Raw genomic sequence first — 27,173 nt, forward strand, 5'->3', positions numbered from 1 at the left:
AAAAAAAAATGTAGAGCGTTTGTTGCAGGATGGAGGCAAATCGGCTGAATGCGAGCTTAAGCAGACTAAGTCTGAATAAACTTTTTTTTAATTTTAAAAAGTGAAACATGCAGATTTTTCATTTTATGCTGAATTTAAGAGGGCTAAACTGCCTAGTCATTCAATATAAAACTACATCATATACTGTAGGTAAAAAAAAAGCTAAATTTAAACTTCATACTGTACATGTATGCCTCTTTAAACCTTTTCTTTTGAGTTCAACACACTGGAAAACACAAATGTAGTTAAACTACTGAAAAAGCTCATTAACTTCAATTCCATCTACAATCTAAATAGATTCAAAGCTCTTTTGATGAATTGTTGAGCATGTGACTTGAATCACCTGCCCAATCACCTTTCATCATTTTAAAAGAGTGATGAAAAACATGAAGAGCTCAAAATACTGTATTCTCTCATTTTCTTTTTAATTATGGAAAAACCCAACATTTAAAATAACAATGATAGTTTGTGGTGGTTTGGGAGTGTACGACTTGTATTGCCAGTTCTGTGTACTTTTTCATGTGTAAATTTACACTGAGAGTAGTGCTAATAGTTTCAAGTTGTTTTGCATGCGCTATTGTGTTATAGTGTTTGTGTGAATCTAAGAATCCCACAAGCCTTTAAAACTAACTCAATACGCATATTCAACCTACCCACAGCCACACACTAACACAAGAACAGGCAGAAATAATAAACAAAGACATAGACGATATATTTCCCTCATATTTGGACACAGTGGTTTACTTTCAGAGAGTGTTAGTGTTTGAAATTGCACAAACACTGAGGAAAAAGTAAAAGATGAGTCTAAGATGCTGTGGCTCGGGATACTTATCTTTTTATCTTAATATCTTTTGCTTTAAGCATTCTCTGACATATTATAAACGAACTAGCTTCATCAACAGACCAATTTAGGGGTGGTATTATAAACGTTTAGAGGATGACATTAAAGATATAATTTTCTTTGGTTCATATATCTACATACATAATATATGGTGGACACTAATTAGTAAAGACTGACTGTTTGAATCCTTTCATGGTAATCATGTTTCACATTAAACACAAAGCAACCCAATGTGCCAGCTGAAGAACTTATCCAATGTAAGAAAATACAGTACATTCAGAATGGGAAAATGTGGCTAAGAAAACAATGAGAATGTCAAAGAGTTCTGAGAAGCAGATGTTCAACACACACACACACACACACACACACACAGACACAAAGAAAAATCACCCTCAAAACAAATGTTGTTGCAGAGAGAAATCTGATCTTGTAAACTTATTAGCAGATCTGCCTGTTTGTCCACAAAACACATGTCCGTTGAGAGCAGGCACCAAGGCACTCTGAAAAAAAGTGTAAGATAAGCAATAAGAGGTATAAAATAAAGGTATAAGGTATAAGCAATAAGATATACTATGAGATAAGAACACTTTCCTCCTCTTTGATGGCAGAACGAATTTTGTGGGCTGATTCTAAAAAATTGTATTAACAGGTAACATAATTAAAAACTAAAAGTTTAAATAAAAATAAAAAGTATAAAGATAAAGCGTGAATAAAATAATAAAATGAATACCATTAAAATAACAAATTAATTGTACTCCTGCAAAGCAGGGTATCTCTTATAAAGGTAAGGTACTATACATCTTAAACAAGGGTCCATGTTTTCTTGCAAAGCAATGGTGATGAGGTTTTGATGCTTAGTCCTTCAATGTCAAACAGAGTGATGGAATAGTATCGTATTAGATACAACTGAGTGAAGATAAATAGACATGGATTACACCAGCACAATGGTAACATCTAAGTGGGTTAAGGTTGAAAGAGATATTGATTGACTGCTAGGTAGTGGAGTGGGTGAGCTGTGCGGGTTAAAGCAAAGAGAAGAATGCGTGTTTTGACCTGACGAGATCCGAATGACTGCCACTGGAACAAGGATGTCTGTGTGATAAATACTGTCAGGCCATTTTCAATGGAGTGGTCTTATCCAAGCAAAGACATAAAATCATTCATCACAGTCTAAAAAAAAGAAATCACACCACTCAATATCTTTATATTGCAATACCTTGTTATAATTACACACCAGCCAGGTTGTGCATTTTCTTAATCTTTCAATAAACGTCAATGGTAATGGTTTTAAACAGTAGCGGCATTGAGATCTTGAGCACTAAACATCCCCTGGGAGCAAGTGTTAGTGTGAAAAATGACAGATCCGTCTTAAAGCTCTCACATGTCATGCACTCAATTGCCTCTAGTGGTTAGTGCGGTTTATTGCAAAAAAAAAAAAAAAAAGATTTTATTTTAATATTACCTCCTAAATCTAGTCAGGGATGCACAAAAGTTGGAAAAACAACTGTAATATCAGACAGCCAAAACATTTATTGCACAAAAACAGCCTTTATGTGGGAGAACACTATCGGCTGTAAAAGTCTGTCAAAATTTTTACTTTGTAACCCTAGAGAGGTGTGAAAATGCTGTATTGGAAGGCCTGTGTTGAATTGAAACGTGAAATCTAAACAATAAACACAAGAGCCTGAAGGCAGAAGCTGAGATATTCAAAAGCAGTCCAATCATTCCTTAATGATCCTCATTTCCTCAGACTCACACAAGTTTGCAAACAGTTTAATGCATTTTTCCACGTGATGGAACGTAATGGAATGTGATGAAACGTTCCACGTAACATTCCACGTTATGGTGATGTCAAAACAGTAACTCATCAGACTTAACATCACTGATGCACGCAAACATATTATAATGCTAAAAATCACAAACCGTTTGCTGATAATCAATAAATCAGTGCACGCTCAAGATACTTCTCACAAAGAACAACAAATAACTTCTACAAAACCTACTGCCGCATAATAGCCGGATGCAACCTGAGAAGTGTGTGGACAGGTTCCCATGTAGCTGCTCCCAAACCCTAAGGTTAGCTTTTGAGTATTTGGCAGCCAGTCGGCTGTATAAAGCGCCTTGAGCGCGGATGAAGCGAAAATTCTCACAGTCCTTGAGCAGCCTGAGAGAGAAAGACACCCAAAAAGTGTCGCCTCTGGGCAGTTTTGAGATCTGCTGATGGAATGCGCACTCATTAGAAAGCCATCAATCATCAAGCCCCCCCTAGATCTATTTTTAAAGGATGTTCCATGAAGTTATGTGCTCGGGTACACTAATGCACGAGGTGGGACGTCACCACTGTGATATTAGCACTCACATACTGGGAGAAAAAGTCAAATGAACAGCATGATGATCCGTATCAACTGTCGGGCCGTCAGGCACTGGAGGGAGCGAATTAAAGGGATAACACAAAAATCATTTCTATGCCCTCATGTCTTCTCAAACCTGTATGACTTTCTTATGTAGAACATAAAAGACAATATTTTGAGATATTAATTTTCTCTTCTTTTTTGAGTCCATAATTTAAAGGAAGTCAATGGGCATCAAAATGGTTTGGTTACCAACATTTTTCAGAATATTTTCGTGTTCTGCAGAAGAATGTCCGGAAAGAAAGAAAATTTGGAATGACATGCAGGTCAGCAAATAATGAAATAATTTTTGGGTGAATTAACACTTTTAGACTGTTTGTACACAGTGATTGTTGTGCCTTCAAAGCCTAAATTAAATATAAGCTGAGGTGGTTGTCGACATATTCAAAATATTAGCCTAGTCTATTTCCAGTAGTTGTTGTTGAAAAAGGCTTCAGCTTTCACTCACATCATCTCTCCAATTTTCTGTCAATCCTACTGGATATATCAAAGACTACATAACCATTTCAATTAGTAAGTGTAAAACTGAGACACGCTGAGCTGCATATAGTAGAGCATTCATAAAAGAAGATATCTTGTCCAAACAATGGAAGTACATGTTTCACCAAAACTGTTTGGTTATCAACATTCTTCAAAACATCATAATTTGTGTTTTGCTGAAGAAAGAAAGCCATACAGATATGTATTTCTCTTTTTTGTGAGCATTTAAGGCTTTAAAAACATATCAAGCCTGTGGACAAATTGAACAAAGCTGATCACAAAAGTAAATATAAGCTGAGATTGTTGTGGTCAGATGTGAAAAATCAGCCTGGACACTTCAAATCCTTCCAGTAGTAGCCGTTGAAAAAGGCTTCGGCTTTCGCCCACATCATCTCTCCAATCCCCTGTCAATCCTACTGGATATATATCGAAGACTACATAACCATTTCAATTAGTGCAAAACTGAGACGCACTGAGCTGCATCTGGTAGAGCATACGTTAAGAATCAAACCAACATCTTCCAGGAGGGCCTGAGAAAGACCACGCTCGCCTAGAGCCGATATTAAGCTTTCCATCTGTCTTCAAACGCGCACAAGCCGCACTCTCTGGTCTTCATTCACGGTAGGAAGAGTGGCTGACAGCTGAGCTTTGACATGGCTTAGCGCTGTGTTAACCTTGAAGACAAAACAACCAAAACTCAATTAAAGCATTGGGGAATAGGTGAAGAAAAGTGTTGGGAGTTTACATAGTTTTTAAACCTGCCCTGTTTGAACAGACACATATCTCAGACCCCAACACGCCAGGTATAGAGGAGGGGACGGGCCAGTGGTAACACAAATACGCACTTACATTGCCTCACCAAGCCTAGCAGAACCACGACGAGGTTTTCGACCCAAGCCATGCACACACGTTCGCACAAAAACAAACTGGCTCCTCACACAAACCGCTGGATTAAATTCAGGTGCGAGGTCCTGTTTGGTTTGGATAGGCCCCAGCGCAAGAACAAAGTATGTCTGTCCACACTGAACCCAGTTAACAGCTTTTTCTTTTTTTTTCTTTTTTATGAAATGCTGCCACTCTGAGATGTCAATCAGTTCTTCTCTTCTTTCCCCACCCTCATGACCCAATGTAGATCTAACCAGATGCAGGCTCTGAAAACACACTTCCCAGAGAGCTGAACACACAAAGATGTTTGACTGAGGATATTCCTTAACATACCTCCCAAAGCTCTGCCTCATGCGTAACCAGAGACCTACGTTTTCAGCAAAACACAAAAGCCTCAAACAAGGCATCTGAAAACAGTTGAAGACATACTGACAGCAGTGTTAGGGACGACAAAGACTGACAGAGCTGTTAAATCATCTTTACACAAGAGGTAGAAATTGAAGATATTTTTAAAAGAGCCGAAGATCACATATATGTTCCCACTTTTTTTGCCCAATGAATTTTCATCTGTCCAGTCATTTGAAATAATTATTTTTTGATTCTGTCCGAGCCAGCTTGACAGATTCATAAGGCACTAATAGAAAAACCGTATGTTTTGGACGTTATCATGATCTTTAGAGTCATTTTGAAAATGGAATAACTGTTTTTAAACCCTTGTGATTCAATCCAATTAACTAACAAATCGTTCAGAGATAAATCAGTCTACATAATTGACAGATTCATTGAAGCACTTGTAGAAAAATATATATTCCCATTAAAGGTTTGGGGGTCAGTAAAATTTTGAAAGAAGTATCTTATGCTTACCAGGGGTGCCTTTATTTGAACAAAAATACTTAATACTACAAAATATAATTACAACTTACAATAACCGTTTCCATTTTAAAACATTTTATACATGTAATATTTAATTTATTCCTGTGATGGCAAAGCTGAATTTCAGCATCACTACTCCAGGCTTCAATGTCACATGATCCTCCAGAAATCATTTTAATGTCCTGATTTGCTGCTCAAGAAACCTTTCAACAGTTGTGCTGCTTATTATATTTCAAGATTTGTTGATGAATAGAAAAAGAACAGAATTTATTTGAAACTATTTTGTACATTATAAATGTCTTCAATGTCACATTTAATCAATTGAATGCATCCCGAAAAAAGTATTCATTTCTTTAAAATAATAAACGGATCCCAAACTTTTGAACTGTAGTGTATATTCACCATTGATTATTTTCTTGACTTTTTCAGGATATTTCCAGTCATTTTTTATTACTGAATAGGTGTTTTCATTACGATTCAGACTGGTTTGCTAAGGAATCAATCAGATCAATGTTGGAAGTGATTTGACAGATTAAAATTCATATCTGGCCAACTAAATATTTTATAGTAGAGCATTACTAGATCACTACAGAATATTCCATGACTTTTCCAGGAAGTAAAAAAATATACTGTATATATTTTCAATTCCCTGATGATTCCGGGTTGGCACAACCTTGTGAACTACATAAGAATTATTTAAAACTTGCTTTGCTCCACTAAAAACATTGTGCATGAATTGAAAAAGCGTTTTGGCAGCAAATAAGATGATGCAGTTTCCTGGCAGTGGGCTGACACTTTAACGACTAATTCTGACACTTTTCTCACCTACACTCTGCACCATTTTTCCTTTACCTCAGGTGAAGCCTGAAGACCAGGTCTTGAGTCAGTAAACACCTGTCAAACTGAACATGAGCTACACCCACACACACTGCAATACTGGACTCACCCACTAAAGTCATGAGAAAAACACACTTATTTTACTTTTCTTTCAAAGGTTTTCTTTGCTACGAGTGTGAACAGCCATAAGACGAGAAAGATAAAGATAATTGTTGACTTTCTCAGCAGAGGGAAAAGTCATATAGTTAAAAGATGGAAAAATTAAAGCTAGATCAGACATGATCAGAATGAGTACATGTGTTTAGCAGAGCGCATAACTTTTCCTTTTTCCCACGCGAAATTGGACTCAGCTATCAATCATCGTCAATCAGCTTCCTGTCAGTCAATACTTACACCTTCATTCACTCTCTTCCGTTTTACCCTGAGGGAACAGTCTCAGCAGGCTCATTAAAAAGAGAAGGCTGGAGTGACATCACTGGTGCTTTTTCTTTACACAACCTAAACCTGATTCTAAACAATCAAAATATTTTTTTAACCAATAGATTGCTTATTTCTGTTCTGAACATGCAATAAACAGTGTAAAAAGAAGAGTATTTACTATATCTATGTAACCAACAGACTGGTCCCTGTGTGAACAAACATTCAAATGTAACTTATAATTAAAAATTAAAGTACAACCTAACATATGCATATTCCTGCAGGCGACCTGAAAAACAGTTTTGATAAACACTGATATAATACAATAATAAAAATGGTTTATTGCTGGTTTAAATGTTTGGACTTGAGAAACAGAGGAAAGTGCACCAAGGAGAGTGACAGTTTCCTTAATATCTGGGGGTTTGTATGATGTTTTCTCTCACAGCTGGGTAAAATGGTAAAATGTGCCCTCTGGGACCTTTAAGTAGTTGGGAAGCCTGAACACACTCCACCTATGTCTCAGTGATTGACAGTTAACTATATAAAGCTAAACTCTAGAGGTCCCACCCACTTTGACTAAATGGCATGTCATGGAAATACAAGCAACAAAAGAGGGCGATGTGCAATCACAAGTAATGTGAAGGTGAAATCTTTAAGTGAGCAACTTCAATTTAACAGTAAAAGTTCCCACACATTTCACAGTATTACTTCTCTTTTAGCATTTTACATTTCATGTGGGAATGCACAATATATCTGTCCATGTTTGTTAGGTTTTTTTTCTGTATTGGTCTATGTTTTAAATACTGTACATTATTAGATATTTAATCGTACATGCTCATTTCCCGTATGTTTATATTAAAAAGCCTTTTCAGTCAACTAAATATATATTTATAAATACACTAATAAATATTCCTAAAATAAATACACATTTTTCAAACTGTATCACCATTTGTAGCACATTAGAAATTTTATATCAGCAAAACCATTAATTTAAGTGCTAAAAGACAAATAAATGAACTTCAACATTTTATTTAAGTAAAAACTTTTATTTTTAAAGTATTTTTTATTTGAATTCTAAACTGAGACACCCACTAAACAATTTAAAACAATTTTTCCTGGCACAGTAAAATAGCTCTCAAAACATGTGAGATTATAACCTCATATCCATGATTGAGGGAAGCGTGTATATAATAACTCCTGTCAATGCTTATAGTGCTTACGGCTCTACTTTAGATACGAAATAAGATCACTGTCCATGGCCCAGTGTATTTGTCTTCTCAACGCAGATATACATACAGTAAACTCTCTCTCACACACACACACATACTCACGCACTCTCTCTTATCACTCAGCATGTCAGTGTGGTGGAGAGGCATCTTGTGTTGCTCGGATTATGTGGCAGGGTAAATAAACGCTAAGTGCTGACAGACGTGCAGGGGGTCGCTGTGATGCACACTAGACAACACTCACACTGTGCAAGGGGCAAGGTGAAGTGACCCTGATCCTCTGCTAACTTAAACCTTTGAGCATCAGCATGTGCATGTTTTTTGGCAGTGAGAAGTGCATGCATGATATTGATCATTTGATGTTCTTTCCTCTCATTATTTGGGAAATGGCTGAAAGAAGGTTGCAGTGAAAAATAAGGGTTTTATTTTTATTTATTTTAAAATGTTATTTATTCCTGTGATGGCAACGCTGAAATTCAGCATCATTACTCCAGTCCTTAGTCATATGATCCTTCAAAAATCATTCTAATATCCTGATTTGCTGATCAAGAAACATGTCTTAATTATATCAATGATGAAATCAGTTGTGACACTTAATATTTTTGTGGAAACTGTTAGAGCAACAAGATGTTCTGCAGAGTAAAATATCTTGAGTTAAAAAAGAGCAGCAGAGGGCAGGAGAGAGAAATCAAGTATGCAGGACAGCTAGTGAAAAAACGAAAGATGAAAAGTAAGAGTGAAAAGAAGAAGAAGAAAAAAAAAAAAACTCAAATCAGGCCCAGCCTTGAGTCAACAAATGATGCTACTGGGAATCATAGTAGAATTAATTTCATGAGAAAAATGGATTACTCATAATATGAGACTGCAAAAGCAAACAGTCAGAGACAGGATTAGCTCACTAGTCCAGCTGACTTCTGTTTAAAACTGCTATTACTCAAAACTAAAAATCAGAGCCTGGCTTAGAAAGTTGGGAATGCGCCTACAATCACTTCGAACATTTGACTGCATCAAGAGCAGAGAGCCAGGTACAACATCATGTACACAGTATTATGTGAAAGGACACTCAGCTGTTGACGGTGCGTTTAATAAAGTCACAATAAACATTACTGCAATAAAAACATTTAAATGGTGAACTAACAATCCATTATCTTACTATAAAGCATGCTTTTGAAGAGGATATGTGACTCACCTGGTAGGTGCCAATACCAATATGTTTGGGGTCAATTTTAATAAGCTCTGCTAAAGGGTCCTGAACACGCCTCCCAATAGACACTGAGGACAAAGAAAAGAATACAGGAAGAAAATGATCTCACCATTATGTGCAGCTAATGCTCAAATATAATAATGAATGCCTCAAGAGAACAGCAATATTTACACTTTAATAAACCCACAGACTCAATTATGAACAAATTAAGCTCACATAAGCATACATCTATGCCAATTAGAGTATTTAAATCATGCAAAGGCCTGTGTGGAACATACTGCACTAATTACTTCACAGATTATATTAATAAACAAGATTTGCATTTACTGAAATATCAGGGCTTGCAACACACAACTGTGCTTGCAGTTTAAATGAGACCATATATGGTTAACTAGATGTGATAAAGGAAGGCCAATCACAAATGATTATGCAAATAGATGCTATCAGAAATGAATATACGAATTTGAACTTTTATCCATTATTGTTGAGGATGTTGTCAATTATATTCAGTTATCAAGATGCATTTTTTTTTATCTTAAACCAACAGAATCATAGTTTTTTTTTGGGCTTTTAGTATGAATATGTTAGCCTTCCTTTTATTACAAAAATTTAATTTTGAAGATATAAGCATACTCTTACTTCCGCCAATACCAATGATTTTGATGACATCACTTGCACTTCAGCAACTCTTCAGATTTTCTATCCAATCAAATGCTCTCTAGAATCTGAAGCGTTCCGCACACTACATTATAAATAGATACTGAAGCTGTGGCTAAAATCAGGTCACTTGTTCACACATTTATTATTTTCTACATGGTATATTGCACATAGTGTGCTATACAAGGGATAGGGAACAATTGAGACAGTGTAAATATGCTTTCCATCGGGATGAAATGGCGAATGATATCTGGTTTCATGTTAGTGTCATGCGAACCGCAGTAGAGCGCACACAGTTTGCTCCGGTCCAAAGACCTGACAGAACAGAGCGGATCATATGAGTGAGTCGACGCAGACCACAAATCACATCAGACCCATTTGAATTCTGCCCAGAATGCTATATTTTAAAGCAATATGGAGAAGATTAGGAGAAACGGTTAGAGATTAGGAGGAATCCCCCTTTCCTAGTAAATTGTCAAACACAGGCAATGACATGGGCCAACTAAGAGAGGTCAGGTCAAATAAGAATTCAATTAAAGACAAATAAAAACTCATTTCAGAAAAACTAGAATCTAACTTATCCTAGGAAATGTGACCTGCCAAACAAAATATTATAAAATGAAAGGAACATAAGCAGTTTGGCACACTTGTTCCATTAGCTTTATCAAGTCTTGCTGAAGGTCAGCAAATGAAAGTAAGATTTTCATCTTTACTCAACCATGTGTGCGAGAATCAGAGGGCGAGAAAGAAAGAGAGAGCGACCGACTCAGACAGAAAACACAAGACAGAATGTGAGACATTGCGTGGTTTTCTGCCCAAGCACAACCTCCACATTACGGAGTCAGAGAGTGGAGAGAAGTGCTTTTGTGTGCGCTGTACAAGGCCTGAGCTGAAACTCCATCCTTTTCCAAATATTATTCCAGGCAGCAATTTCCCACAGAGTTCAATGTGGAGACGCAGCGAGTGAGACTTGGCGATCACGCTCCAGCAAGCCACCTCAAAACCTCCTTTAACAGTCACCTACTTCAACAAGCACATAAACCTTGATCTTTATAGAAAGCCAATCACCTCTGGAAACAAAACAATTGTCCTCAATCAAGATATGAACCCCTTTCTCTACTGCAGGCATGACAGAGTAGGTCAGGAAGAGTCATATAATGAGAAATCAATCAAAAAACACAAATTCATTAACATATAAATGCCAACAATTACTCAATTGTGACACAAGAAGTGCAAGATGTTCACAAGGAAGTATATTAAAGCAAGTCACACGACAAAAGCTCAAAAATTTTAAATATGCAAATTTCACAAGCAACAACCAATAGGATTGAAGACTGTCAGTGGAGTCTTAAGTGCAGGTACGACAGTTCTGGAGCAATTTCAAAGTTTGACTAACCACATACATGGACATAATAAAATGATGCATGTAAAATAAATTTAGTCTTAGTGAGTTGGATTCAAACATGGATTGTTTATGTTGTTAACTAGATGATGCAGTGAGCAGTTTAGCACTGCTGTAGTTCATATTGCAGTTTTTCCCCTGCATTGTGTGGATTATTAAGGACAAGATAATGGATTGTGTCAAATTGAAAATATAGTTTTATTAATTTTTGACAGTATGAGCGAGTTGAATTCGTTGATTGATCGAACGTTAATCTGGTTAATAATTTAATGCATTGAGCACTGCTGTAGTTTATATCACTGACACAACACTACAACAGCAGAATGCTATTTTTATTATATTCTTATATATATTATATATATTTCTTTTGCATTTTCTAAAGATAAAAGCCCACACACCTTCACATTACAGAGACTATACTGTAGCTAGCCACATACAGTGACAGTTGCTGGCGGTGCGAACAGGGCTGAAGAAGAAGGAAGTTACATGGTTGCATTATCCTTTAGCAATCATTAATATGCTGATTTGGTGCTCAATAATGCATAGGATACACTGCATGATTTTAGATTTTCACTTGCAGAGAGTTTTGTGAAAATCGCAGATGAATTCTTGAAAGCGGAAGCAAATCAGTGATCATTCACGTGAGTGACAATCGAGCAGTGTGTGCTATCAAAGACGCAAACTTAGAGAAGCACCAATGCGTCACTGGAATATTTTATGTCTGTGAGCAATGCAGCATGCCAAATATCTGGACCTGTCTGTCGTGCAGTGTGAAATGTGTTTTGACTGGAAATGACATTGGCCACGACCTACTGCCAATGAGAGAGTAAGGGCGAGGGAAATAAACCTTCCTTGTTACTATCAATCTTGAAAATAGTTATGCTGCTTAATATTTTTGAAGAACCATGAAATTTAGAAAGTAAGCAGAAATCATCAGAATTATTTTGTAATAAATATTATATATATATATATATATATACACACACACACACATTATTTGTGCTAGTAATGTAGAATTGTGTTTAATGCGTAAAACACAAAACACTGCACACATTGACATATATCCCACATAGGACGGTCCAATTTCTTACGCCTCTCATAAAAGCGATAAATATAGCTCCCTAGTTTGCGCTTGCATTTGACCAGAGAAAAATGTATGATTAATCCCATCCTGATTTACTGCTTTTATAGAGGAAGTCTGGTATAATTCTCAGATCCTGTTTTTGAGAACATTTGAGTGATTTCCCAACTTTTCGCCTTGCTTTTTTATTTTTGTAAGAGTAGAGGGTGCTTGTGTGGTCTAAACACAGGCAAACCTTTTTACAGAAAGTTCTGTTTCACAGAAACAGATGGTTCTAGATGGTTTGATAGACTGTGAAAAACTATTGTTTCATCTTCTGAAGTCCATGTATCGAAAAATGAATGTGGCCTAAAGGAGACAGGGAGGCAGTTTCAGACTAAGGAGACAAGGTTGACTGAAATGGCACGTAAAGGTCTGGTTGAGTGGGAGCTGACTTGGACTGACAGGTAAGGCGGTTGCCTTTGACGGGAGACTTGGAACTGGAGAATATACAATCCCATCATTCAGAGGGACAGCTTTCATTCAGTGTTAGCACGCTAGTACGAAAAACAAGACATATCCTGCCAGTGAAGTTTTAACTTTCATGTACATAAGCTTGTATGTTTGCAAAACCCTAAAACCAAAGCATTGCATTTATATTGAAGCATCTTTAACATTAAATATAAATAACTTAAAACACTAAACGAGAGATATTGTAAAATGTTAGGATTCTTTATTCAGTTTGAATTGTGTATATTGTGTTGCTCTGCATTGAATTTTGTCAAATGTGATTAGACAAAACTATCTTATAGGCTTTAAAAAATATATTTTAATCTTTAATACATCATAATTTTTTTACTAATTAAAAAAAACTATTTATTGATTTGTTATATTTAATTGTGTGTGTGAATAATGTTAATACTATTTATTTATTTGTTAGCACAAGCAGGCTTGGCAAATAATACAGAAACTACAAAATTTGCCAATAACCTTGTCAACCAACGGCTGATAAACATTTTCTGTTTTAGTGTTTGTAGATAATCTTTTGCAAATACTTTGTACAAACAAGTCTTTCTTTGATTTCCGTTTTTTGTGTATGTCTCATTCCACATCTTTAAATTCCATTCCATAAATCTGCATTATATCAGACAAAAAAACTAAAATGGTCAATCAGTAGTTTTGAGTGTGGAAAGAAGGAATATGTAAATTACCTGCACTCCTTAGGTTGGGATCCATGTCTGGCATCTCTTTAACAGCTTCAGGACTCACACTGTAGATGGACGCTCCTGCTTCATCTGTTATGCTGAAACAACAAAGACACACTGAAGCTGGCTTCCAAAGAAATCAGAGAGGTAACCTCATGAAGACCCCAGTGAACTTATGAAGCTCCCTCAGTACACCTAGAGGCGTCAGACCAAAGAGTCCATTTAAATACATTTGCACAGAAAGCTTGTAGTTGATACAGCAGGAACCAAAGTTTACAGTACACAGCAATGCATGGAAGAAATACTACAACACACAAACTCAGCCCTGTTTTCATTGAAAAAAATTTTTTTTTTTTTTGTAAAAAAGGGTATAACTGCATATTTGAGGTTAAACTGATTTCTGTGCTGCCATGCACACATAGAATGTTCCTTTACAAGTGTCATCCATACACATTTACAATCTGTACATACATATTTTGAGGAATCTTTATTCCTTAGAGTAGTGCAAACATGATATTAATTACCAATAGTTATTTAAACCATCTGACAGCCCAATTATTTAGCAAAGCACTGGCATCTTTCCAAGTACTCCCTTGGATGCACCTTTTTGTGAATCACTGCTTTAGTGATTCTAACTTGAGTGTCAACTAGATTGACTCAACACATTTTCAGTAGCATGTGTTTTGTTCTGCTTGCCACTCAACGTGATTTATAGTACACTAATTGCAGAGTAAGTCCCACCACAGGGAGAAGGGTGATGACCACATAGGCTCAAAGGTGAAAGAGTACACTCGGTTATATTTCCATCAGTGAAGTTAACTCTACCTGAAACTGAACCAACAACAAGCCCATACCTGATAGGCACTAACAATAATTGCCACATAAAACAGTTAAAAAAAAAAAAAGCAACTAACATAATATTAAGAACATATATATTAAGATAATATATATTAACATATATATTAAGAGTTTTGAACCATTAATTTGGGCAATAAAATGTTCTAGTAATCTAACAGCCCAAGAAAATATAGGTAAATACTGCCATCCTGAGGACATAATGGTAAATACGCTTGTCTACTATATTTATGAAAATCTCTAAATAAAATGTTAAACAGTCCTGCAAGAAAATATTGATAATTGCCAGGTACTTTAACAATAATAATAATTATTATTATTATTATTATTATTATTATTATTATACATGAAGAAAACTGTAAATTATTAAATACAATTGAAATCTGAAAGATATATTTTTTTTTACACAATCTTATACATGTTATTATATAAGTTATAAATGTTTTCCTTTTCTAAAACCTCAAAACCAGCCTTTCCTTCCTTTAAAACTAAAACTGACCACTCTCTGAAAACATCAGCAAGGATAAATGTCCTCCGCACACGATTATCACCACAGTGCATGACCATAGAAATTAAGGCACTACTGCAGCCTCCATTACATTTGCTTCCTCTCTATTGGTGCCTAAGGGCTCTTTGGGTAACTTTGCCAATTAGTGTCATCATACTTATGACAGGATGCAGAGACTTTGTGACATGGACCACCAGTTTGACTGGTGTCCTCATTTTCCCAACTCCTTTCCCCTCCTCCCTCGTAGCCATGATAACAGGACTAACGAGCCCTGGCATATGACCTAGGGGTCACGGTGGAGCAGGTTATTAGAAAGATTATTAACTAATTAAGAAGGAAATGCATGCCAAACCTGATAAACATTCAAACAAAACTCATTTAAATATAGAACCACATTTTATTTAAAATATGATAACTAAACCATATAGATAAAACTAATTGTTCTTCATGAAATGAAAGGATGAAAAGTTATCTAAATGTCTCTTTCAGACATAGAAATGACGTACACCGGGACAATGCCTGCCAATAAACATTCACAAAGTATTACACCTCAGAAGTTTTCTTTTTTAAATTTAAGAATATGACCATTTACCAATATATTATTATAATTACATTAATTCTAATAATAAGAATTATATAATAAACTATCTAGTTTAATAATTATAATCTACATTAAATAATAATACAAATTAAATTATAATTATCATTATTATTATTATTATTACACAAGAATATTCCCTCTTGACTCGGGATGTCCACAAGTAATTAACTTTAAGAATCAATATTCTTTTTCTTTTTTACTTATTTTATTTTCATGTAATAGATTACTTGGATTCACTTAACATGCACACCTCTATTTTGAAGAACCTTCAAATAAATTAAATGTTCATTGACTATTCTATTTAAGTTTATTTATAGTTTGTGGTTGATTCAGTTTATTAATTTCATGTCGGCCCTCATCAAACTAGAATTGATTATTAAGTACTAAACGATTCAGCAGTGCTGAAAGACAGAAAAGTATAGAAAAGGAGAGAGCAGGTTTTTGATCTTACGAAAGAGAGGAACCGGTCATGTTCGAATAAATCAGAAGGGCTGCAAGGGTTAATGGGTACAAGCCCTGAACCATTCTGACATGGATATGCATCACATCGACCAACCACATCTCTTCATTAAGGGGACGGCTGAACTTGTAAAAAGGCAGGCAGCAGAAGGTTGTGAGCACTTGGCCCAGCTCAAGTGGACACCACGACATAAGAACAAAGACAAAACCAGCCTGCAAGTGTAGCAGATGACTTGATGACCCTTGAGGTCTGACAGTCACTCACTTAGTCACACCCAATACACCCACACTTTGGGGACTATCATGTCTCTATGAGAGTCTCTGGGCAAAGTCATGGCCGGGCCCCCTCTAACTGGAAGTAATTGTGGTATTCTCTGTGTTTGTCATCATCCTCTAGGCTGGTCCATCCCCCCCTCCCAATGTCCATGACCACCGGGTGACACCAAGAGATGGATACATACTTTGATACTTGCCCCCTAAACACGTGTTCTAATTAAACGCATTAATCAGATCTGTCCGCGGGGTGAAGAAATATCGTCACAGTATCTCCAAACCTGTAGATAGAAGTCCAATGTTCTTGATATTACTGGTTAAATTTGGAAAAATAAGACAAAATGTGCTGTTTTTATCTAAAAAGGTGAGAAAATTCGAAATGCTTCGACACAATGAAAGTTTTTTCCCAGCAAATTAAGAAAATTAGAAGAAGAAAAAAAATGTATGCAGTCGAGTACGAAATGTGCATACTAAATTTCAAATCAACTTTTCTGTTAAGAGTTTACTTTTTAGGGCAAAAAGTTCAAAAACTACCCAGTCTTTATGGTTAAGAGGTCTCTGTTCATAAATGTAGCATTAAGCATGTATCCTATGAAAGATAAATGTTAAATTGGATCCAAGAAAACAGTAATCTTGTAAAATATGATTACAATTTAAATCATTTTTCAATTTTATAAATTGTAAAATGAAATGTGATCCTGTGATGATAAAGCTGGATTTTCAGTAGTCATTACTCATTACATCATCAATGTTGAAAATGGTTATGCTGCTTAATATTTTCTGAGGAAACCATGGTGATTTTTTTCAGAATTGTCTGATGTACAAATTTCAAAACAACAGAATTTATTTGAAATAGAAATATTATAAAAAGAAAAATTATAAATGTCTTTGTCACGTTTGATCAATTTAATGCATCCTTGCGGAGTAAAAATATGAATTTCTTTAAAAGAAATCACTTGTGAATGGTACGCTTATATTACTATAAAATTCGGTTTATTTCAATGTGCACTACGGGGATACATTATTAGCAATATACCATTTTAAATTAAAAATAATTGAATCTCAAAATATCATCAGATGTGCGAAATGTACTAAATCCAGTCTTTTGTCTTTCACGTAAGCTGAAACAAAAAAGGACATTCTTATGAAAAAAAAAAAATGTTGGCCAATTACTCATAGCCAGCAGACCCTAGGGATTCCAAAAAGAGAAAAAAAACAATCATGAGATATCAGACCAATGCCAAGTATAAACACTATGACATTTTTTGCCTAGAAAAGGGCCAAAATGGCAGGTGTCAAAGGCCGTCAGTCTCAGGCTCTGTGCTAGGGGGTAGCAAGTGCCTAGTCAGCGTGGAGGTGCAGTTAACAGCACATTCAAGCTGCCACCACCACACAAGTCTGAAAAGAGCAAAACCTCACAGTCACTCACGTCAAACTGGTGGCAGATGTTCATCACCCCCTCAACACCCCTTCCTCCTTTAAACACCCAAAGAACTGCGGCAGAGGGTGTCAGCTGTCCAGATTACTGGATGCTTCCCTGTGTGTAGCAGGCAGGAGCCAGCACACAGGGTTTTGAATATGTTGGTGTCCAAGGCTTAAACCTTAATCTTAAACCAAGAACATTTTAGAGATTCAATGGTTCACACTGTGGACTGGATGGATCTAGCAATTCAGAGCACTCAAGTATAGCCTGCAAAAAGGATATTCCAGAGTTTTCTATATTATAATTATCAAGACCAGTTTCATTGGAAGCCTAGTTCATATATGCAGATGTGGAATTGAGGTTTCTATGTTTTGATGTTGCTTGCGTTTTCTTTTTCTGTACTCCAAGGGCTATAAACTACAACCTAAAACGGCCTAACACAAGTAAATGAGGCATGAAATGTGCAGCATGTTAAAATTTTACTGGTAGGGATTGCTTCCAGTTGTTCTGACATCACAAGAGCACATTAGATTAGAAATTGACAAATGGGGATTTGGCATCTGAGTTTAAGGCAATGAAAACTTTCCAAGCGGACGGCTTGCTTGATCTCATGCTTGGCTGCCACGTATCAATCAGCACTAGACGGATAGCGAGTGACATTGCAGTATTCATGTCTGCTCTTCTGGAAACTTTGTGTTCAATACAAGAAAGTATTCATAGTAAGCTAGCGTGTCTGATAAACTCATAACATTGTTATGCCAAAATCTCTTAATATAAAATGATTTAGAACATATATAAATGTAATATCATTTAGCTTTTTTTATGAATTGATGTTCTTAGTCATTATATAGATAATACAGTGCTGAATAGGGTATTTAAAATGTTTAATCAGCAAGGGTGCATTAAATTAATCAAAAGTGACAGTAAAGGCATTTTACGCAAAAAAAGTATTAAGCAGCACAACCATTTTCAACATTGATAATAGTCAGAAATGCTTCTTGTGCTGCAAATCAGCATATTAAATCTTTTTCTGAAGGATCATGTGACACTGAAGACTGAAGAAGTGGCTGCTGAAAATTCAACTTCGCCCTTACAGGAATCAATTACATTTTAAAATATATTATTTTTTATTTTAAATTGTAATAACATTTTACAATATTACTGTCTTATGGTATTTTTTGGTTAAAAAAAAATAAATCTAGCCTTGTTGAGACCTTTTTCAAAAATATATAAAATAATAATTCCAAACACAAATCTTTTGAATGGTATTGTATACGAGACCACATATCAGTTAAATGCTATCTAATAAATTACTGTCATTTAGTAAACTTAAATAGCCCAGATTTAGGTAAACAAAGTATATTAGTAGAAATATTTTGATTGTTTTTAATTTTGAACATGTGTCCTGGGTTATAGCTTTATTATGAATTTGTCAATGTTTCTTATTTATATTCCAAAAATGATTGTATCTATTTGGATATAATAGATCAAATAAAGATACTATATAAAACCTGATTGATGGCAAGATAAATCTAAGAGCAAAATGTAAGATGGCATGAATAAAAGCCCTACCACTGTCAACCACACACAGACATTACCATACATTTCAATATATTAACATCAGTCAATCAAAATTCGGGAGGCTCAAGACAGTTGCTCATGAAGCCACTGGTTCTGGGTGTCCTCTGTGATGCGGACATCTATCCCTCAGTGAGCCATTAGCCGTGGGCCTGTGACTGGCAAATATCCCTCCTTATTCCTCACTGTCCTAATCACCCTACCCAGAATCCTCCTCAAAGGACAAAGTTTCCTGATGCAAAATTCGAGTCATCCAAGACCTTACAGCAAAAAGTGATTTCACTTTACCAGGAGCAAGCTGGCAGTAAAGGGCAAGTATTAATATATATCTGGGCATATATATTAAATAAATATATAAATAAAAACATTAAATATATAAATATAAGCTATGCATAATAATAATAATAATAATATATATATATTCCCTTATACATGTCAATATATATATATATATATATATATACACACACATACTTTACAGCAAGCTTGAACCAGGTAAAGTGAAATAAGAATAATATTGTAATATTGTTGAATATTGTCCCTTCTAAAAGATTAAAATTTTAGAAAGCAAAGATTTCATTTAGGTTTTTTTCATCCATGCTGACGTTGCATCTCCCAGCGTTAAGGAAATTGTAAAGATGCGACTATTCATAATTTACAGCAAGTGGTAGTTTCCTTCCTGTTAAGACTGAAGTGGTCATGCTTAACAACTGATCCCAGCAACAGAGTGTACTAAAAGAAAAATGAAAAAAGATAGATGAGAGAGAGCTCCAGTAATTCTGCTTTCTCCTGCAAAGTGAGTCTAATGACCAGAGACTGGCCGGCTGGTGGCAGAGAGCAAGCCTGAGGGGAGAAGGGTGGCCACTGCCACTGTCTTCAACCTTAAGAACTGACAGAGCTGTCCAATCAGTCTGTAGCTATAGCTCAGTATCAGGATCACTGTCCTGACAGTCGAAACACTACAGGCTTCCTCGTTAAGCAAGATACATGTCATTTTGTCCTTTAGGCATGAGAAGCAAAGTCAGGGCCAAACAGCAGCAATGACCAGAGAGGCACCTTCTGAACATGTTTCTTAGAAAGGAAACACTATTTTATAATATAAACTTGACAAATAAGCGAGCAGTTGCTTGAAAATAAACATTTTAAAATCATATCAATTATGTATGGCACACAATACACGATGAACCCTCTAACCCAAATCTGTACAATGTAACTATGACAAATCCATGACCAAAGCGCCAAGTGTTTCTACCAGAAGCGTTAAGAAACCATGTCAGCCAAGGTCAACTTTTATTGGGTCATCTTAGAGGCCTTTTGAGTATGTATTAGTCATGAGAATGCAGCATTCACACACCAACATACTGATAAAAAACACATACAGTGAGAGACCGTATTCCAGGATTCACACACTCCCAAGTTCAAAGCTAATTATTTGTACCTTTAAACATAATGCAAACCAATTCAAATCATTGTAGCGGTCTAGAAGGATAAAAGCACCTGGCAGTAAAGAGTGCTGGGCCAGAGGAGGGCGCCACAAAGGGATTCCAGGATAGAGGGTCTAAGCATGGTGTAATCTCACAGCTTATTCAAATTGGAGCGGACTCAACTGGGGCACAAACTACAGAGTGAAAGTTCAAAGAGAGGGCAACTCTTCACCATTCATGTGAGTTTCTCACTGTACAACACAGGAATTAAAGCAAACGGTCACAAGAGACTAATAAAAAGACCTACAGTACACTATGTGTGCGATGGCTAAGTAAAATGTGAATGATGGCTATTCTAATGTGGCCACAGATTGTGTGCCCGCCTGATAATATTTTTTAATTACTTATTAACAACATTAATAATAATATTGGTATCATACTCACAATATTTATAATAAGCCTACATATTTTACCCATCTTAGCAACACTGAAATAAGATATTCTGTGAAACTCATTAGCCACTAATAGTAAATAACTGCAACAATAATAGTAATAGTACAAATATTAGCGCCACAAACCAGTGCGTTTATGCTTATGATAATGAGTTAAAATAATATGATAAAAATACCAGTTTGCAACACCAAGCAGCATAACATGGCAGGTAAAATAACTGGAAGTGAATGACGCTGGAAGCCAGACGCATTCCGTTAAAAATAAATACAAATAAAAATAAAGATAAAACAACACTGACGTATTACTAACAGTAACGTCATTATACCACACTGTTAAAATGCAAGTAAATTCCGGTGTGAAGACAATTTGCCCCATTTCCTTAAAAGCACATCTAAGATCCATTACAATTCACCAAAAAAAGGCCTTATTGTAGAAAGAACCAGAAGAAAATGTCAGAAGAAAAGTTTGTGTTTATCCCAGTCTTACTCAAGTAACAACCCTACCAACTCAACAGGCAAGTGTCCCTTCGTTTAAAGGAAGAGCACCAGGTCGCTGAGAGCCGTGCAGCTCATCCCGCAGGCTCATACCGCACACAGTCTGCCGGCACTGCCTGTCATTCCTCAGGAGCAGTCAGGCAAACGAAAGGAAAGGAGACGGCTAGCGGGGACGTCGGGACAGAAGGGAGGGAGCAAGGGATGGTAGGTGGGGGCAACGGATTGTTTTATGCTGAGGAGTAGGGAGACAGATAGCAGACGGTGCAAATGAAGCCGCTGATTTGATTGACTAGTGATGTAAAAGTGCACTGTGTGGAGACAAACTTTTAATAGGGACTGAAAAAAAAGTCCAATTACATATTCTCGAACAAACATAACACTTAAAACACAATAGCACAAGATGCATCTACACTTCTACAGTACAATAGAAAGAAATGAATAGTTCTATTCAGCAATGACACATTGAATTGTTCAAAAGTAACAGTAAAAACATTTGTATTGTTACAGAAATGTTTCTGTAAAAATGCTGTTCTTTTGAACATTCTATTCATCAAAGAATGTTACTTGAGCTCCAAATCAGCCTATTAGAATGATTTCTAAAGGATCATGTGACACTGAAGACTGGAGGAATGACAGCTGAAAATTCAGCTTTGCCATCACAGAAAAAAATAAATAAATAAATCTTTAAATATTTTTAATTTAAAAAAAAATGAATATAATTAATTGTTATTTTAAATTGTAATTATATTTTACTTTTTGTAAATGCAGCCTTGGTGAGCAAGAGTCAAAAAAGTCAGTCAGGTCTATGTATGTGTAAGTGCGATAAAAGAATGGGATGTTTAAGGGTCAGAAAAGGGTGAAGTATTATCACAAAAATGTTTTTATGAAAATATAAAGAAATTGAGTTTGTAAAATGCGCAATAATGCTTTCATGTGTTAACCACCATGTATATTTTTCATTTACATTCATACAAATAAGAAATACAACAAGCTGTCCTGTTAGAGCGTTTCACGCAAAAACAGCAACTAGATCCAATTTTCCCCTTATTGGAACATTTAAGCTTGCAGTTTTAAAGTATTTATTTTAACTTGCACCCTGCTTCTACAAATACTTGGCTGTGTGACTACCAGGACAGGAAACAAAGTTCAAACTGTCTGGCACGCCCGTCGTAGCAGTCGGCGTTGCACTGCCAATTTTGAGATCTCAAATCTTCCACTTTCATTTTACAATGGAGGTTGAAATGGAGCCACTTGTGGAGCGCATTGGATGTCAATTTTGACGCATCATGCTTTGCTGAGAACTACTGAGGCAGACCTGGCAATCCATCTGAGCTGCACTGAGGGATGCGGAGAGCTGTAATGAAAACCACCATCAATGTACACCATAAACGGCCACTTCAGAGCGGTTCTGGGCAGCTCTCCAGTCAGAACCAAAAGTCAACAAACACGAGTCTAGCTAGATGGAGAGAGAGACAATCCCAGATCCAGCCTTTATTTGGGTTGGCGGAAAACACGTCGGACTGGTTTGGTTTGAAGGGCGGTGAGAAATATTTGTTTTTAATTAGAGATAGTCAAACAAGGTCCAGATATCAGTTAAAACCCGCAAGAGTAACACATTCCAGATCGGCACCATTCCCTTTGCTCCCTTTCTGCGTACCTTGCTTAAAAGTTGCTATTTTCACTCTTAGTATAGTTTATTGATGAAGATTTGTCTCATTTAAATCTGCAATTGCACTGTAGACTGTAGAGTAGCCTGATGTGACCTCAAACAAATGCTGAGCTACTATCAGAAGAACAACATCTGCCGCTAATCTGGTCTGATATGTTTCTAAAATAAAAAAAGGGAAATGTCATACCAGTAGGAAACATCTATGGGGTTGAAAAAGCGGCGTTTAATTAGGTCTGTAAAGAAGGCTTCAGTCTCCCTGCATGCTTTTCCATTTCCTATGACAATAGTTTGACAGCTGTGGGAGAACAAAAATATCAAGTTATTCATAGATATTTAGAGTGCCTACAAATACTCCATGTTATCATTATGATAGCAATACCTGTGTTTGAACATAAGATGGCGCAGTTTTTCTGCCTCTTTGTATTTAGCAGAGCCATGGAGGTACACCACATCTGTGTGCAGGATCTGACCTGAGGAAAGAATAAACAGTAGATATGTCAGGACAGTAGAGGACGCATGTGAATAGATTTTATGTGGAAATCAACTTAATACATCATCATCATGTAGGTACAGTAGACCCCCATTTATTTGCTCTCCAATTTTTTGCCTCCACCCCTCCTCTCAAGACAATACGGCTACCGTTTTCTGTCAGCCTGAGAGAGGCAGTCTAATCGCAATAGACACCTCAAGAGCCGGGCAGGTCATGTGACTACACACCCACAGATATGTCACAGTCAAGCTGGGTTTGCGTGTGGTGCTGCTGCAGGGCAGAGGGCAAATATGGCAATGCCACCTGACACACACCCGCCAGGCCGATCAGTCGCCTGGATGTGGGACACAGAGGGCACAGCGTGCAGCTCCACGCACCGAGAGGACACAATGGGCATTCTCATCACACCTGCCAATCAGACACTCTCCTTCATCAACTTTAATTCCATTATGCTGCACTAAACTAAAAGTAATTACAATTAACAAGCAAAAGTGCATGACTATATGGTCCATTTCAATACTAGACTATAGTATTGTGTAACTGAGCAGATTGTGAAATACTCAGACCAGCCCGTCTGGCACCAACAACCATGCCATGTTCAAAATTGCTTAAATCACCTTTCTTTCCCATTCTGACATTCAGTTTGGAGTTCAGGAGTCCTAAATGCATTGAAGCAACTGCCATGTGATTGGTTGATTAGATAATTGCATTAATGAGAAATTGAACAGGTGTTCCTAATAATCTACAAAGTTTGGAAGAATTATGATTTGTTATATATTTATTTATTTATTTATTGGGGGGGGGGGGGGTCGTCTTCTTTGCTCACCAAGGACTTTTGCATTTATTTATCCAAAAATACAGTAAAAAACATAAAATTGCAATATATGATTCGTTTAAAATAACTCTTTTCTATATGAATACATTTTTATATATAATTTATTCCTGTGATGCGCAAGCTGAATTTTCAGCAGCCATTCCTCCAGTATCCAGTATCCTTCAGAAATCTTTCTAATATGTTGCTTTGTTACTCAAGGCTGCTTTATACGTTTGTGGGAACACAACCATTTAAAAGGTTAAGGATAAGTTAGTTCGTTTTTTTTTTTTTTTTATTAATCAAGGACACATTAACTTGACCAAAAGTGACACTAAAACATTTATTTTGGTAAAAAAAAAAAGTTTTCTACTTCAAATATATTCTGATCTTTTGAAATATATATATATATATATATATATATATATATATATATATATATAAATAATGGTTAAAAAAATATATTTTTTAAATACAAATTCAGTACAAAAACAGTTCTAGAACAGGGGCCGTATTTACAAAGAATTTTAAGGCTAAAAGTAGCTCCTAATTGGCGAATTTAATTGGAGAAACTGCTAAAAAATTGGAGAAACTGCTCCTAATTGGAGAAACTGCTAAAAATAATGTCACTCCTAACTTTAGGACTCCTAATTTTTTTCACTAAGAGTAATTCACAAAGCATTTTAGCCCTAAAAGTAGCACCTAAGTCTGGGACAGCTTAAAAGAAGTCGAGAGGACTCCTAACTCACTAAGACCTAATTTCACAGAGGATTGTAGCACATACCACCGCCTCTCGCAGTCATCCAGGTTCTGCAACACAAGCGGGAATGCTGCATTGATCTGCAAACTGCAAAAAACTCTCCCATGTCTCACGCTTAATTTTGCTTGATATCCCAGTGCCGAACATTTATTGTTTTTTTTTTCCAGCACCAACTGGGCCAGCAGCAGTAACTGATCCTGCGTCCAGTTGGGCTTTCTTTTCCGTTTTGGCCACCGTAATTCAACTATTACTTTACTTCAATAGGAACAACATTTCCCTGCTTTGAGTAGTCTATTTAGGCTAATAGGATGTCAATTAACCAAGCAAGTGTTAATGCAAGTGTCGTTTTCATTATTAGGCAAGTGGCGGTTTTGATTAGGGTATTAGGCTACCTTGATTTAATTTAAAGTCCCCGTGAACCGGAAGTTGCAAACGATTTTTCTCCAGTGCTGTGACGTATTTCCAAGTGAAACGGAATATTGAACAGAGGGCAGGGTTTTACTCTAGCGCTCCTCCTCTCCATCTCTCGCTCATAGCAAACTAACGGTTTGAGGGGAGTGGTTAAGCGTTTCCCCACCCAAACTGTGAAACCTACGTCATCAGAAAAAGAAACCGTTCCAGACCGGAAGTAACTTTTCAGAATTTGATTAAAGATTACTAAGGTAAAACATTTTTTTAATATATATTCACTTGCACGGATTAATTGTTCACCACAAGACTAGTAATATGCGCTAACAAAGTAAATAGGTTCAATTTTGATTTCATGGGGACTTTAATGAAATTCACAACTTTTTTCTCTCTCTCTCTCTCTCTCTCTCTCTCTCTCTCTCTCTCTCTCTCTCTCTCTCTCTCTCTCTCTCTCTCTCTCTCTCTCTCTCTCTCTCTCTCTCTCTCTCTCTCTCTCTCTCTCTCTCTCTCTCTCTCTCTCTCTCTCTCTCTCTCTCTCTCTCTCTTGCCACACTTGCCACTAAACTGTGTTTTTTAATTATTATTCAAATAGTTGTGACGTTTTCAGTGACGGGCAGGTTAAGAAGTAGCATAAGTGTAGGGGGATCGATACAGATTGCACAGTATAAAAACAATTACGCCTATGGAGACTCCCTGTAAACCACACATATACACCCACAAATATAAGTTATTGTAAGTTCATTCCACATTTAGTCAGGTGTCTTACTGGTTGGGGACAGGATTGCCAGTTTGCAGCCATGGTGAAACCCTGGGTCCACTCCCATGATGACTTTCCCACGCACAGGACACATCAGAAGACGCTGACGCAGATTACGAACAAACATGGCAATGGACTCTTTTTCTGCACTAGCAGTCAACTTAGACCTGGGACAAGAAGAAAAAAAGAAGCATTGCATCTTTGTGTTCAGTATTTAAAAATAGAAACTTTATTTTCTGGTGAGAACAAACCTGTAGCCTCGACTGAGAAAGGGCAGAATGAATCTTTTGTAGGAATCTTCACAAGCATTCTTCAAAATCGTCATCAGTTCTGGCTGTGCAAATCCCTGTGGCCTCCATCTGTAAGTCAAAAGGCAGATAAAGTCCTGACAGACAGTTTACACGTTCGTACAGCCTCCCCCAAAAACACTAAAAAGTCTATTCAAAATCTGACACGATTGTGTACTTACAACATGGAAATGTACAGTGTCCGTGTTACATATGTTACATGTACAGTAAGTAATTTATGCATTATTACAAGCAACTAACCTTCAACCAAATCCTAATCCTACACTAACCCTATAGTAAGTACATGTAGTTGCTTAACATTACTCAGTACTTAAATATATAATTACACTGTAACAATGACCCCTTAAAATAAAGTATAACCGAAA

At 36.4% G+C, this 27,173-nt stretch overlaps 1 protein-coding gene across 3 annotated transcripts in view; it reads right to left on the bottom strand.

The window, feature by feature from the left end:
* The window catches only part of srbd1 (S1 RNA binding domain 1), a 53,156-nt gene that overhangs the window by 16,447 nt on the left and 9,536 nt on the right, over positions 1-27,173 (bottom strand). For all 3 annotated transcript variants that reach the window (XM_089116949.1, XM_039672603.2, XM_039672602.2), the window contains exons 10-15: positions 26,752-26,859; positions 26,510-26,667; positions 23,654-23,744; positions 23,462-23,569; positions 13,544-13,635; positions 9,199-9,281 (exon numbers count right to left, since the gene is read on the bottom strand). In XM_089116949.1, the coding sequence (XP_088973075.1) occupies positions 9,199-9,281; positions 13,544-13,635; positions 23,462-23,569; positions 23,654-23,744; positions 26,510-26,667; positions 26,752-26,859 (640 nt within the window). The remainder of the gene's footprint in view (positions 1-9,198; positions 9,282-13,543; positions 13,636-23,461; positions 23,570-23,653; positions 23,745-26,509; positions 26,668-26,751; positions 26,860-27,173) is intronic.

Source organism: Pimephales promelas, chromosome 11 (assembly GCF_988280905.1).
Source record: "Pimephales promelas chromosome 11, fPimPro1.hap1.1, whole genome shotgun sequence".
Classification (NCBI taxonomy): domain Eukaryota; kingdom Metazoa; phylum Chordata; class Actinopteri; order Cypriniformes; family Leuciscidae; genus Pimephales; species Pimephales promelas.